General features: G+C 39.9%; 1 protein-coding gene across 4 annotated transcripts in view; it reads left to right on the forward strand.

Moving 5' to 3' along the window:
* sh3pxd2b (SH3 and PX domains 2B) overlaps positions 1–14,720 on the forward strand; it is a 41,963-nt gene that overhangs the window by 12,833 nt on the left and 14,410 nt on the right. For all 4 annotated transcript variants that reach the window (XM_051399923.1, XM_051399926.1, XM_051399924.1 and 1 more), the window contains exons 3-5: positions 2,699–2,774; positions 8,857–8,933; positions 13,515–13,606. In XM_051399923.1, the coding sequence (XP_051255883.1) occupies positions 2,699–2,774; positions 8,857–8,933; positions 13,515–13,606 (245 nt within the window). The remainder of the gene's footprint in view (positions 1–2,698; positions 2,775–8,856; positions 8,934–13,514; positions 13,607–14,720) is intronic.

Consider the following 14,720-nt stretch of genomic DNA (forward strand, 5'->3'; position numbering starts at 1 on the left):
GAAAACTTGCTGTGGAAACTACACGAGTAGACTGGAAAATTGGAAGATAACATTTATTAGCATTAGGAGGGCAGTATTGTATCATAGAATCCCATCTGTGAACTTCAATGAATAATCAAACCTCATAGCAAAAACTGATATTTGATGAGCAGATAAAATGCGGCACCTTACAGCACACATCCTCTACCCAGTGATGCACATGGTTCATGTTTCATGACTCACTTGTGTAAAATTAGATTTAAGAGTAGGTGGATCAGAGGAGGCAGATCAGTGATATAACAGTTTATGTTCAAAGTATATTTTGTAATATAATGGTAATATTTTAAGTCAGTTATATTTCATATTGACAGAAAGTTTGATGATTCTAATTGTCAAATAGGATTTAAGTGGAATCACCAAACCAAATATAAATCCTGCCTTGAATAACACATCAAAAGTCTATATTTTTGTCGAGCTACAAAGCCCAGAAAAGACAAATACACTCATTATGGGATCTGAAATTTAGCCATTGAGGATAAACCCAAACATTCCTGTTTGAGTATTGCCAGTGGGGAGAATTAATAATATCCCTGTTTTGTCGAGCCAATTAGTTTTGACCCTCAAATGCCTCTATAGAGCACAGCCTTGATAGATGTATCATTTTATCAGGTTGATATTGAACAGGCGGTAGAAGAGTGAGTCAGAAATGCTATTAATCCCATTATGTGATAGCTCTGTTGAAGTAGCCTACACATGGGCCAACTCTCAGTATTAAGAAGATCCTCAGATGCAGTTAAAGGACCAATGTGCAGGATTTAGTGGCATCTAGCGGTGTAGTTGCAGACTGCCACTCCCTCGCTTCACTCTCACCTTTCAAGCCTAGGAGAAAATATGGTGGCTCTGAAATGTGCGAAAAACACAAATCTTTGGTTTAGCCATTCTGGGCTACTGTAGAAACATATCGGTTCAACATGGCGGCCTCCATGGAATGCAACCCATGGCGTCTGTAGGTCTAAAAGGCTTATTCTAAGGTAACAAAAACGTAACCATTCTTATTTTTAAACGATTACACTAATGAAAACCTTATATTCCATTTCTGCTAATAGATCTTCCTAAATGTTACCACACTGGATCTTTTAACTATGTTGTCTGTTTTGTTAGTTTGGAGAAGAGGATTAATTAATCTGGTGTCGCTCTGATTTCAGTTTAACCTTAACTAACTGTGGAGGTCGGAGCTCCAATCTGTGCCAATCTGTCACTCATTTGCTAATAATAATAACATTGACACCAAAGTCCTCTGTGTGTCAACAGTAGGTCATTTTAAGGCCCCAATATACTACCAAACAGATTCATACATGTTTGAAAGATTTGAGTGGTTGGAAGACTAGAAATGCACTATTTGTGTGCAGTTCATTTACCATTTACTATTATCTCTATTATCTTACTTGTTGTTGTTTTACTACTGAATAGCCAGTACGTTTTTTTCTAATGTGCACAAGACTGTCTGGCAGTTTTATGTCAAAATTAAACCAAAAACACTGGATTAAATAGCTGTAACTGCATGTCCTGATGTTCTGATATGATGTGCATGAAAGAATGAAGGTTTGAGTTTCAACTGGTGATTTCATTAATGCATCATTCAACAAAGTCAACAGTGAACCCCCTGGTGGTGCCCCTTTTGGCCCATTGTTCAACAACTAAAAACTGTGATCAAATAAACTGGTTAGTAATTTAAGAAATGGTGTATGCTTTTATATCATTGAGCCAAACATTGCCTGGTTATGCAGAGCCATGAAAAACGTACTTGAATGTCCTTGACAATGTTTTTCTGTAGTCAAATAAAATTTGCCTTGGAACATGAAAGTCTTCTCTTAATGTTTTTGAAGTATTGGATTCTGTAGTGCAATATCAAAGAAATGTCCAAACACTGGTCTCTCAAACTTTCAGTTTTTATTTTTATTCCTAACCCTAAATCCTTTGTTTGGAGGTTTCATGTGGTTTTACTTTAAGCACCATACAAGGATCCATGACTGAAGGCAATGTGCACATCCACTGTCAGAAAAGTGTGTTGAGGAAAGAGAGTGCACTTGGAGTTCACTGGGCAATATGGCCAAGTGTCCTTTCATTGGTCTCAGCTGCATGGAGAATGGAGGACATGCACAGACTCTCTTAAATATTTCTTTATACCTATATGGGTAAATGACCATATTTCATTAAGAGCCATGGACAAACAGGGAGACATAAGTAGCCAAAATGATGGAACATTATGTATAGTTCAATGTGACAGAGGGAGGGGAGCAAAAAGTGATGAAGTAGACTCTTAAGACAGAGTGAGAAAAGAAAAGAATGATCAAGAGAAATGGTGATCAACAAATATAAGGAACCACTGCTCTCTGGGCTTTTAAAATTATGGAAACAGAAATGTTCCACTATGTCAGTGTTGCCTTGCTGCTAACAGCCCCCTTAGCTGCTGCAGCATATGAAGTAGAAGGGGGGGAAAAACCATACCATCTGCTCAGGACATTCCTAATCATTGGCAGGCCTTACTTTATTGGCCGAATTCCTTGTAGGAACTGCTGATTTGTAAAAATGTGAAGCCTTCCTCTCCAGCCTGAGCTATCCTGTTGTGTGTAATGTGAAGTGTATGTTTATTATTTTTGTATGTGTGAGTGTAAGTGCTTTGTGTGCTAATAAGTTTTAATTAACTGTGGCGTTCCAGATGGAATTGCTGGATAAATTCCCAGTGGAAGGAGGCCAGAAAGACCCTAAGCGCAGGATCATTCCATTCCTACCAGGTAAGAGTTAAACACAAAGTGTCCCCCAAGATCCTTTAACACATGGCACACACACAACTGCGGCTTGTTTGGAATTAATAGAGGAAGAATTATTTTGATATTCAGTTGAGTAATATCAAGAAACAGTTGTTGGTTCCAGCTTGGGAAATTTTAGGATTTGCAGCTTTCTCCCATTTATATTGATACATTTTTCGTTTGGGAATGTTAGCTGTACAAATCAATCAAACTTAAGAGGTCATTTTCAGTTTAAGAAATTCTGATGGACATTTTTCATTTTTCTAAAAAAATGTAGAAGCAACTAATATGAAAAATAATAATGAAAGTAACTAGTAGTGGCAGTCCTATTTTATGATAATACAATGGGTAAATATGCACATAACAATTAAGACCTTGAACTCATGGGTTATAACTTTAATCCCTCTGTATTTTGTGTCTTTGTCTCATTCCTGCTCCCTCTGACTTCTCCCATCAGAAACATTTTGCACACATTGGGTTAAAATGTGGACAACAGTGACTCAGTGATAGGCTGTGAGTGAACTGGAGCGAAGCATAATATTTTGCACACAAAGGAACCAACCAGAACAATCTGCTGCAACTATAATTGGCCATAACCTCACTGTTTTTGTGAACCAAGAAAGAGTATGTTTCCCCATACACTTAAACATTAAGTCAGCTGATCTCTAAGTATATAGTCCATAGACATTAAACAATTATATAGATTACGGTTCAAGGCTTTGGGTGAAACATTAAATATTTGCCATTTTGACATAAAAATCAAAATCTTAAATGGTTGTGTAACATTCATTTTGAGCTGTTTTTTTGGCTTAGCTGCGCCGTTGTCCTGACTGAATCCTCAGCTTGTGTAAAACCTGACTGGCCAAAATTATGCTTTTCTTCTTTTTAGTTGTCTGTTTAGTTTTCCATTACTTTACTAAAAGTGGCAATGAAGTTTATTTGGAATAAGGGCTTTGGGTGTGATTACAAACTTTTGAAATAGTTTGAGATTAAGATCCTGCTGAAAGTAATCCTTTATGAGAGGTTGGAAGAATGCCTCACCCAAAGACCCCACCCACATCCCCCCTACCGAATTGGGACGGGTAGGGGATAGATTTTTTTTTTTTTTGTGGCCTTGCAGGTCTGGAACTCATTGAGAGATTACACGCACAAAAAAACACACACACTCTCAGACTTTCTGATGAGCTCTGAGTAGGAGGAGGGAAAGGGGGAGAGATAGAAAAACACTGCTTCTTATACTATCCCCCAAATCTCACAATTTTACCCTGAAATTCCAAATTTTCTCAAAATTGTGTCTGCTTCCATGAAGGATCTTTGCTTTCTCTCTTCCTGTCTTAAAGTACTGAGTGCTGGTAGAGGCTTTGATTGCTCCTCTTTTCTGTGGAAGAAAATGGCCACTGAAATGCCACAGAAGAAGGCACTTATTCCCCAGATGCTCCTCTAAAGCTGCTAAAAGACCAAGGTTTAAAACTGAGCGGACTCTACGTGGCATCCCCTACTGTGGAACTGTTTACTTCTGTGGTGCAATGTTGCAGAAAAACATTATTTATGCTCAGTGTCTGCATAAATTGAGGTTAAAGAGAATGACCATTACTAGTCCCAGATCCCAGATCAGGTTGTAAACCTCTAGATAGATTTCAGGCTAACATTTGGCTTATTTGCAGAAGAATTTCCCTGACTTCACTTACTGAGCAGAAGTCTGGACTGTGGGCTGAGACCAACCTAACAAGGCACGGAAGTGGTTTTCCCTTCTCGGTTTGATTTGTTCAAGGCCCCAAAGCTGTTTTTACTCGTTTGGTATCTCCACATCAGCAAAGTGGCTTGTCTGTTTGTGTCCATAGTGCTGAATTTCTGCTGCCTGTTTTTTGCCAGGTGTACACACTAAAAGTTAACTGTTGCATTTTGTCCACCTTTAACTCTAAGAGGAACTTGGCCATTTAAACCCAATCCTTAATCTGTTTTTTTTTATTATTTTGAAGGTCAACTATTTTGTTATCGCAGAGTATCTGTAGGCCATCTGTCATCTGAATATCTCACAGTCCTAAATTCCTTTGACAGGTTTATACATGACATTTAGATAAAAGTGATGCATTTGATCCGTTTACTCCAGAGCCTGAGCAATGCTCTTAAAGGCAATGTCAGCAGGTCAGTCCTCAAAAAAGAGCAAGTAGGCTCATGACCAATTTAAAGTTGGGGTTGTTGAACTACGAGTCAAAACCCAAGATGGAATATGGCTATGTTTCTTTAGTGCCCCTGCATGATAAAATAGGTGATATTATTTCATGAACTTGGATCCCAGGTGTAGAATATGAATGTGTTAGTTGGGTTGACTTTTTTTCCCTTTTCCTCTTAATGATAGATTGCATACTTCAACTGGGGAGCTCTGTGCCTGCCACAGTAGGAGGCACAGTATGTTGGATAGGTCAAATATGTTTCTCTGGATCTGAATAACGCATTCCCCTGTCGGCTGTCTATGAAGTTTAGAAAAACACGAAGTAACTGAACTGTTACAATAACCTTGTTGCTTATGACTCATTCATATCACGTTCATCTTTTGTCTGCAGTGGAAGGCAATCACTGCTCTTGTCTACTTGAATGCGGTGCACCAGCTGACTTGTCTTTTACAGTGGCTGATGCAGTCGTATCTGCCCTTAGTCAGCATCCCACCTAAGAACACAGTAATTACAACACACACAGAGCTCATTCTTTCACACTTAAACTTAGAACCTTCACACATGCCCCGTTGCAGCGTTGTGTAGAGCCTTTTCGAGCAAGTCATTTGAGACAAGACCAAATTACATGTAGTAGCAAGTCTCAAGTCAGTCAAAACAAGTCCAAGTCAAGTCTCACGTCTTGTCTCGTACAATTTGTGACTTGAGACTTGCTGTTAAAGTTACTTGGATTTGTCTTGAATGATTTGAGTCAACTTGAGACTTAATAGTGTAAGTCCAAGTCAAGTCTCAAGTCTTTTAATAGTAGTCTCAAGTCTTGTAAAAGCAAGTCCACGTCAAGAGAGTGTCTGGTCAGTGTCGAGTCATTCTAGAAAAGTCCAAATCAAGCCAAAAGTTGAGCAAAGTGTTTCAGATCTCTGTAGGCCAACCATACAATTAAAAGATTTAGATCAAAATTTGAAATGTAAATGTTTCTTTTTCAAGTCTCAATTCAAGTCTTTATGTTGTCAAGTATCAGATCAGTCAAGTCCTCAATATTTTGTGAGTTAAGTCTGACTAGAATTCATGTTCAAGTCTACAGCTTTGGTGTTGTGTAAAGGTTTACCTACTCAAAATCCCTCTGAAGAGCCAAAACAGGGTGAAAAAACAGAAGGAATCCATGTGTGGTGAGCCCAGTGATTAAGAAGTGAGGGCTGAGAACAGCTTTCTGTGTGTGAGGTGTGTAACAACCACCCTCTCTGTGTTCCCATCTCTATCTGTCTCTTCTTACCATCTACCTCCCTCACTCTCTTCAGGAAACAAAAGTTGTTTGATACCCTTGGTCAATGCTGGCTCTGAGACTTGCCATAAAGTCTACTCTGCCTCGACCATGGCTCCAAGGCAGAAGTTTTCCTTCCCTCCCTCCTCCCTCCCCAAACAAGCCCTTTTCTCTGGCTGCACCCATGAGTTGCCTTGCATACAGAGTGGGCAGTGTTGAGTCAGTGCTTCTCTCCTGACCCCTGAGAGCTTTGGAAAACCATCAAGAAAGCTTTCTGTTTGAAAAGTGACGAGGGGAGGAGATGAAGAAAGAGACAGAAAGAAGGAGAGAGAAAGAGTAGAGGAGGCATGCAGGGGTTGACTTTCAAATCTCTTTAAATTCTGTGAGCTGTCCAGACAGTGTGTCCTTGTGGTTACTCTGGCAAGATGTTACCAACACCTTGGAGATTTGAAACGTCTTCTCTCATTCATCATCTAGTTAATCTTCTTTTTAATAGTCTCCTTTATCTAGTACTGTACTGTTCTCCTCGGCACAAACATGGAGGGAAATTGGACTTGTCAGACAATGCACATTTTTTACATTTCCTATGTTCATTCCTCTTTGATGTAATTCTGAAATAATGAAGAACATATTAGTCTATGCTAGCAGCTCTGGGGACACTGAAATGCTCATTGAACCAAATTGTGAAGTGGATAAGTTGAGGTCAATTGTTGGTTTTTGACCCTTAGTATGAGTATAAAAGTGTAAAAAATGGTGATGGTGTCAAGTTAAAGGTCTTTGGTAACTCATACCATGTTGTGAGCAGTCCATCCAGTAATTGTTGACATTTCACTATGAACCAAAAATGTCAATCTACTGATAGTTCTAGATGAAAAGGGTCACTTAACATCACTACGGTCTGGGAACCAGAAATGTCTGTGTCAAATTTTGTGCCAATCCATCAAGTAGATGTTGGTGTTCGTCCTCTGAAGACCTTGAATATTTCTACCAAATTTTATGTGAATCCATCCAATAGTTGTCAACACATGCCACTCAAACTCAAAAGTGTTGTTCGAGATGAAGTCAGGGGATCACTGAAGTTCGTAGGATTCATCCTTTCGGGGACCATGAATGTCTGCACAAAATCCATCCAATAGTTGTTGAGACATTTGGCATGGCTAACAAAAATAGAAGTTCGAAAACAAAAGCCACAAGAAAATCTGACTATTCTCATAAAATTGACCTGTCTAATCATAGTTATAGCTCATATGAATCTTCAAACCATCCAGGTTATTTATATTATGGTATGATACACTCTCTTACAGTATATTTCTTCACTATAAAGTCTATGAATATGATTTCCTGTGCTCTTTCCTGAGTCAGCTAGTAGCTGGATAGAGTACAGAGGTGAAGTCTTTTGGAAGTGGGGTTTTGTTGATTGCGGTAATTATGTAAAATGTATGAGATCTGAGCTCTTTTGAGGAAGTTGCCATGCACCTCTTTACACATTCTCTTTTTTTTCTTGGTTTAGTCTTTCCCTTCATGTATCTTTTATTTGCTTTAGTCTTGGTTCACAAGACGAGCAGTAACTTATGTGCATAAATCAGTCATAATCAGACACTGATGATCACAGACATCATCAAAACGTCGGTCATTCACCCACACCAACAAAACAAACATTTTTGGTTTTAGCTATATGGGTTAAGGAAGCACAATAATCATTTTTAGTAACATGGTGAAGCGGTGGCGCTGTAGGGGGGGCTGACTGCTCAGTGCTGATCTCGTGAGAGATAGATTCGTGTTTCAGCAAGTCTGTTTTAGATACTCTCTAAACAAATACCATAACCCCTTGATGGAGGTGATGCAGTAACTTCTCCAAACATGTCCTTTTTGGTGTTCAAGATCTTGTTACACCCTTGACTTCCTGGCCAGTTTATATGTTTGCATTAGAGCTGTCTCAGTGAATTCATTAGAAAAGCTTCAGCAGCTAAAACGAGGAGAAAATAAATAGTGGCTCTAAAATATCCTGCATACCGTTAAGTTAGATGTGTGTTTTCAGAAACCCATTTGTAGCCATTTCTTGTTATTGTTATGGCGACCCAGCTCGTCTGAGCCTGTGGTTATTTGTGCCTGGAGATAAGAGCAGTGGAGTAGCATTTAAGCTGTCAAGCAGACATAATTTGCTTTCCCCAAATCATTTATTCATGACTTGGAAAGGCCAGCTATTCACCTAGCTCCTTACCCACCTCATTGTGCTGTCAGAGTTATTGATGACGTGACTGTATTGTGTCTGCATGCTAATTCACTAACCATGTTTCGTAAAATCCACTGTGTCCTCATTGTCCTTCAGTGGACCCTTAACTTTTTAAAGTTGCTCTGGACAAAAGCATCATCCAACTGAATTAAATCAGTGTTTTTCTTATTTGGCAATATTGCTTTTATGTATGTAACAGACAAATACATGCAAATTATAAATAGTAATGATAAGAATATACTTTTGCCGTGGAATTACTGGTACCAATGCCGATGATCGATATTCCTTAGGTTACATTTCTTTGAAGATTGGAATTGGGCATCATAGACATGTACATCTACTGTATATGTTTGTGTTGATTGAAGTTTCTGACTTCTAAATCTGTTTTTCTTCTTTTTATTAAAGGAAAGATCCTGTTTAGGAGAAGCCATATCAGGGATGTGGCCATGAAAAGGCTAAGGCCCATCAACGAGTACTGCAGGGTGAGTATATTGACCAATAATAAATAATAACTAATACCCTGGAAAACTGTGAAGGTATGTTTGCAGTTCATGAAAGCTAAAATGAAAAGTGAGTATTTGCCAGCGCAAGGACTAAAATCAAGGTAGAAAGTACAGTGGTCTGGGGAAAAGAAAAACAAGTATCCCACCCACGTTGTATTAACTTAGTCATGAACAGGAAAATGGAAAATAATCTTTTCATGCCCCCTGTGTATATATGAGCAACACAAGTCGCTCATTCTTTCAGGACATTCAGGATTACCTGACCATCTGATTTCAAGAGAACTGGTTTATGTTTGAATACATGTCTTGTTTTGTGACACAGTTACTGTATTTGTTAAAAATTCCAACACATGGTTAAATTAATTAAAGTTAAGCTCATAGTCACACTGCACAATTTGCATAACAAGATTTATAGCATTACATTGTTCCAAGAACAGCTGTCTGAATACTGCCATTGTCCTTGCCTTTTAAATTGCCAGTGTTTGGTTTGTGCCATGCTAAACCCCCCTGGAGCAAGCCTTTGTGACAGCAGGCATCTACCCTGCTGAGGTGTCCTAAAAGCTCCCCAGGTGCTCTGTAGACGACTGTGACCTCTCTGCTAAAGGAGAATTTCTCTCAGGGGATCGATAGTGTATGAGCAAAAATCTGTTTCCGTGTAGCTAAATGTGAAGAATATGTCATTCTACCTCCCAAATGTACAGTAAACCCCCACGATCCCTGTGGTCAAGATCATTTATAAATGGACTTTATGCTGTGAAATTGCTGTCAGTGACAGAAGAAAAACAGGATGGACTTTTGTGGAGGGTAGAAGTGTGTTGTAATGTGTTAGTGGTGTCTGTTTTACCATTTAACATACTGCAGTTCTTTCCACCAGTAAAAACAGAGATGATATAAAACCTATGCGTTACCCAGCTCATTACATGGCTTTTTACCAAAGAGATTAATCACTTGGCCTCAAGAAAGGGGGGGGAATGCAACTGTACATTCTCAGGCTCCACTGTAGCAGAACTGCAGCCATAAAACTGCCAATAGTTAGCAACTAATTGCTACAATTTGACAGAAATGTAACCACAGCAACCTCAATAAATACATTATGATTGATGTTCAGCTTCTTAGCAACAAGACACAGCTTTGTGCCTTTGGAGTAAATTGTTTTAAAATTTCCATTTTTTCTAATTTAGCTTACCAACTGTTTATCAGCAGTAACCAAGGAGTGAGTCTGTTTTGCAACCAGGGGTCATTACTTTTTATGATCAAGACATCTCCAAATGGATATCTTTGCCACAAAGTCACATGATTTAGGTGTATAACAGGGAGGATGAGCTGTTGATGGGTCTACTGTTGTGGTGGTAACTATCTGCAGAGAGTTGTGCCGAAGGCAAAGGGCTCGGTGGTGCTGAGCTTGCTCTAGTCAGCACATAGGTTGTGTTTTTGTTCAATTTTACTGGCTTGCCTTAGGGCCTCTAAACCATAAGCACCTACTTCAGTCTGACTACGAGAGATGAAATTTGAGGATGTTTTTACAAGTTACTGACTTATCCCTTACTCATGCCTTCGTGTATTTTCAACTGTATTATTTTGTCACATCTCTATGAAGTGTCTCATGAAACCACCACTGCACAAATAAGTTTCTGATATGGTGTTGATGAGCCTTTTGTCACTCCTCTCTGAATAAAATAACAATTCAAAAGGCCTCAGAGTGAAGAGAAAGGTTTTATGTATGATAAACAATGTTGAGGACTGCTGGGGACTGTACAGCTCTACTTCACCAAGTGTCGTCTGGGGTTAAAGGAATGTACAGCTGGGGTAGGCAACATCTTTAACCACTTACGTGAAAAATAAGAGTTTGGGGGAGGAATGGGTAGAGTTGTTAGTTCGTGTCTATGGGTGTGGATGTTTATGGGAATAGCTGAGCCACACTAGTGGCTGACTGCCTCAGTCAAGGTTGTTGTTGTGGTAATGTCTAAAATGCTATAACAGATTTACCTGTTGAGGATTGTTTTGAGGATTCCAACTAAATGTTGCTGATATTTTCACTTCATAATTTTGCTGAAGAAAAAAGAATCAGATTCATGAATTGTACCTGGTGAACTTCCACCACTATTATTAGCATTATGTGGAGTGGAAATGAATAGAATCCTGTTGCACTGCTTTTAAATTGGAGCAATGGAAAGACACAACTTGCCAGCCAGTGAGCTAAATGTTAGCATAAACAGTGTCTGTCACACAGTTCAGCCCTATGATGGCATCATGGAAGGTCAGATCTCAGAATGCAGTGTTGTCAGTGCATTCTGGGTTTTGAAGTAACTACTGAAATAAATATGAATTTGACTGTTAGCAAAAAAAAAAGCCTTTTCATCCACCCCCACATGCAGTCAGGTTGACAAGGTGAAACTTCATGTTTTTCTTCGGGAAGAGCTGATTCAGCCCTTCTGTTGCACAGCTGAGGCTTTAACCTGACTCATATGGAATTTCCCCAGTTGTAAAGTCTTATGTTTTTATTCAAGTCAGGAAACACAGTTGGGAAAGAAAGAAAGAAAGAACATGGAACCAGGGATTGTTTGCATAAACCAAGTGTAAGACTGCTGAGCTAGGATGACTGGAAAGGTCACACAGTTTGATGCACATCAAAGAGCCTATTTAGGTATTAAAGCAACTTCCACCTCATTAATAAATATTCAAAAGATGTGTTTGTTAGTGAAAGCATAACATTTTGCATTGATAATACCTCAAAATGTTCTTTTATTCTGAGGCCTTTTAGGATAGAAAATGCTCACAGGAAACACATGTGCACAACCTCAAGCATACACTAGCACAGGCAGAGGCACAGGCACAAGCACACACAATTACCTTAATGCTGCCTGCTGTAAAGAACACCCATAAAGTCCATTTGCTGTAATGTACCCCGAGCCTCCCTCCCGTCTCCTCCCTGGGGAGAATTGTAATGAGTGGACGGGCCACAGGCTGACACGAGCAGAGGAATAAATCCAAGGAGACGATAGCCAGTTCAGGATCGACTATGACCTCAGGCATAGCTTTCTGCACTGTTGGACTAGATACTGGGAGGGGGGGGGTCCTCTGGAGGTCACTAGTTAAAACTCTTAAATCAGCTACTTGGCTTCAGTGTCTCAAGATGTGGATTAAGCTACTGTAAAAAGCAGATTCCAAGGTCATGTTGATGCACAATAATCTAGCAATATTATATGAACCATGAATCAACAAACATGTAAGTGGGCACACATGCACACTCCATATGACTTTGCGGCTAATTGAAAACTCTAGTTATACTTTGTTCATGGCAGTAGTCCCACTCCTTTCCTTCGGCACAAGCTGCTGGCATGAACTTATGGTCATAAGAATGACAAGGCAAATGTGGCACATGGGACAAGGGCACCTTGGTTGGTCTTTGGCTTCTGTTCCACATCCATCAGCCCTGACGTTATATCAGTGTGTGTCAGAGAGTGCGAGAGGTAGACAGAGACTCTGCCCCCTTAAAGGACTGAGCTGAAACACTTAGGAGTATTAAAATCAGAGGTAGAGGCCAGCAGAGGAAGCTTGATGGATAGCATTGAGCATTGCTTGCCAGCAAAAGGAGAAGGAGTGGCTTAGCTCCCTTAGCTGTAAGAGAGATAGTCACTATTGGGTCGTTGGCACCAGTTATTCTGTCTTCTAGTTTGGGGCATCAAGCTGTTGAGGTGATTATCTGTTTCACTGCTTGCCCTTCAGTGAATTGGTTGAAAGAGTAGGAGAAGCAGATAAAACAGACTCAGGAGAGAACAAAAAGAATGGCCAGAGACAGAGAGCGATAACATGACTGGCAGTGTGTGTCTGTGAGAGAGAGAGATCACACCAATGAAGACAAAGATTAATGTGGATGTTTGTCTTTCATCTCCAGCCGTGTTGTCAGGATTCATCTCTCTGTTGCTAGTGATCCTCCACAGAGACATAAGATTAGGGAGGAAGGTAGGCGAGACAGATCAATGAGCTGAGCTCTGGACCAGCGAGGAAAACGGAACCAGCTGGTGTGATTGAAAAGCCCTGCAAACAGAGAAAATTACTTATTTTACTTATTGATGTGCTTTTAATCCTTATAATTTTTCTCTTGATACTGAAATTGAACACCAGCAGTGATTATACCAACCAATATCACAAACTAGAAATACTGTTAGAAACTAGGGGGCACATAGGCTGCACAAAAAGTGTTATTTTAATAAGATTTTGCACTTCAGTGTGAAGTGACGGAAAGACAAGTGTTAACTCTTTAACTTCCATGTCTGTGTGGGAAGATTGTACACAGGTAATTGACAGGAAACAGAGTTTATTTGTTTGAAAAAATTCAGACAAACATCAGACAAAATAAGTTGCTCTTTGTACTAACTAACTAATTTATCCCTGCCCACGAGTCTGAGAATTCCCCTTACAGACTGTATGTAATAATTGTCTGTGCTTGGACACCAAACACTATATTTAACCTGTGGTTAACTTCTGTGTGCAACAAAATGACTGTAATGTACAGCGTGTACGATTACCTAAGTTTCCTGCTCTCTTTCGTGTCTGCAGGCCCTCATTCAGCTGCCAGTCTACATCTCCCAGTGTGAGGAGGTCAGAGTGTTTTTTGAGACCAGACCTGAAGACCTCAACCCACCCAAGGAGTAAGTACCACACATGTACGCAAACTCGCACGCATATCTCCTTAACTGTTAAAGGCTCACATACAATGGCGAACACTTATCATTGTTCCACTGACTCATGTCATGTCGTGTCACGTCCTGCCACATTTCCCACCAGCCTGCCAGGAATTAGCATTCATTATACCCTCTAATGGATATGATTTCTTACCGTTTTTTCAAGCTGAAACTCACGTAATGGATCCTTTTTAAATGCTGAGTTAGCACTTAAGCATGTAGCTGCAGCTCAGTTCAGCCAACATGGCTCCAGACTGCTGAGGCTGCTCTGAAGGTGTGCAGACCTGCTCTGTTGTCTCTTGTAAATCTCAATCAACAGATTAGCGTCATACCCAGCAGTGACAGTTACAGTGTGCCAAAACTAAGACATCATCGAGCAATGAAGGCCAGCGTCCAGCACACACAAGCACGTGTTGACACACACGTAATTTCACACAGGCCTCAGTTACAGATGTGTTGTTATTAAAGCTAACAGCACCTTCAGGGCAGTAGAGGTTACGGGTGGCTGGTTTCATAGAGACCATAATATGCGGCTCACATTTTGACCCTGGAGAAGGTTTTTACACCAACAGCTGTCAGCTGACGTATTCGTTTTAACCTCTCTGTCATCACATACTGATGTGTGGCACTGGGCGTTGAGAAGTTACCACAGTAGGCATGAAATTCAGTTGATAAGTCCTGTGATATATGCAGGGAGGGCATGCAGGGCCAGCAGTAAGCCAGCACATAGAGAGTGGGTTGTTCAATTTTGGAGACTTATAAAATCTGGGTCATAGAAGTGAGATCCCTTTAAGGACCAGTGAGTAGGATTTATTAGACTCACAACCCAGTCTCTAAACACTTGGCTTAATACAGTGGGAGGACTTTGTTTCAGCTTTTGTTGCTAAAACTATGTGGAAACAATTAGAAAGTTAAAAAGACCTGTATTGCAGAACCAATACTAAGTCTTTAGGCATATGCTGAAATCATGTGCTTGTAAACCATATAAACGTGGCTCGGTACATACATTTTTAGTGTTTTTAAAAAGCTCTCTCTATGTTACTAAGTGATTCGCTATATCTCCAGTTTGCATTTAGAAATT

The sequence above is a fragment of the Dicentrarchus labrax genome, unplaced genomic scaffold, assembly GCF_905237075.1.
Source record: "Dicentrarchus labrax unplaced genomic scaffold, dlabrax2021, whole genome shotgun sequence".
Classification (NCBI taxonomy): Eukaryota; Metazoa; Chordata; class Actinopteri; family Moronidae; genus Dicentrarchus; species Dicentrarchus labrax.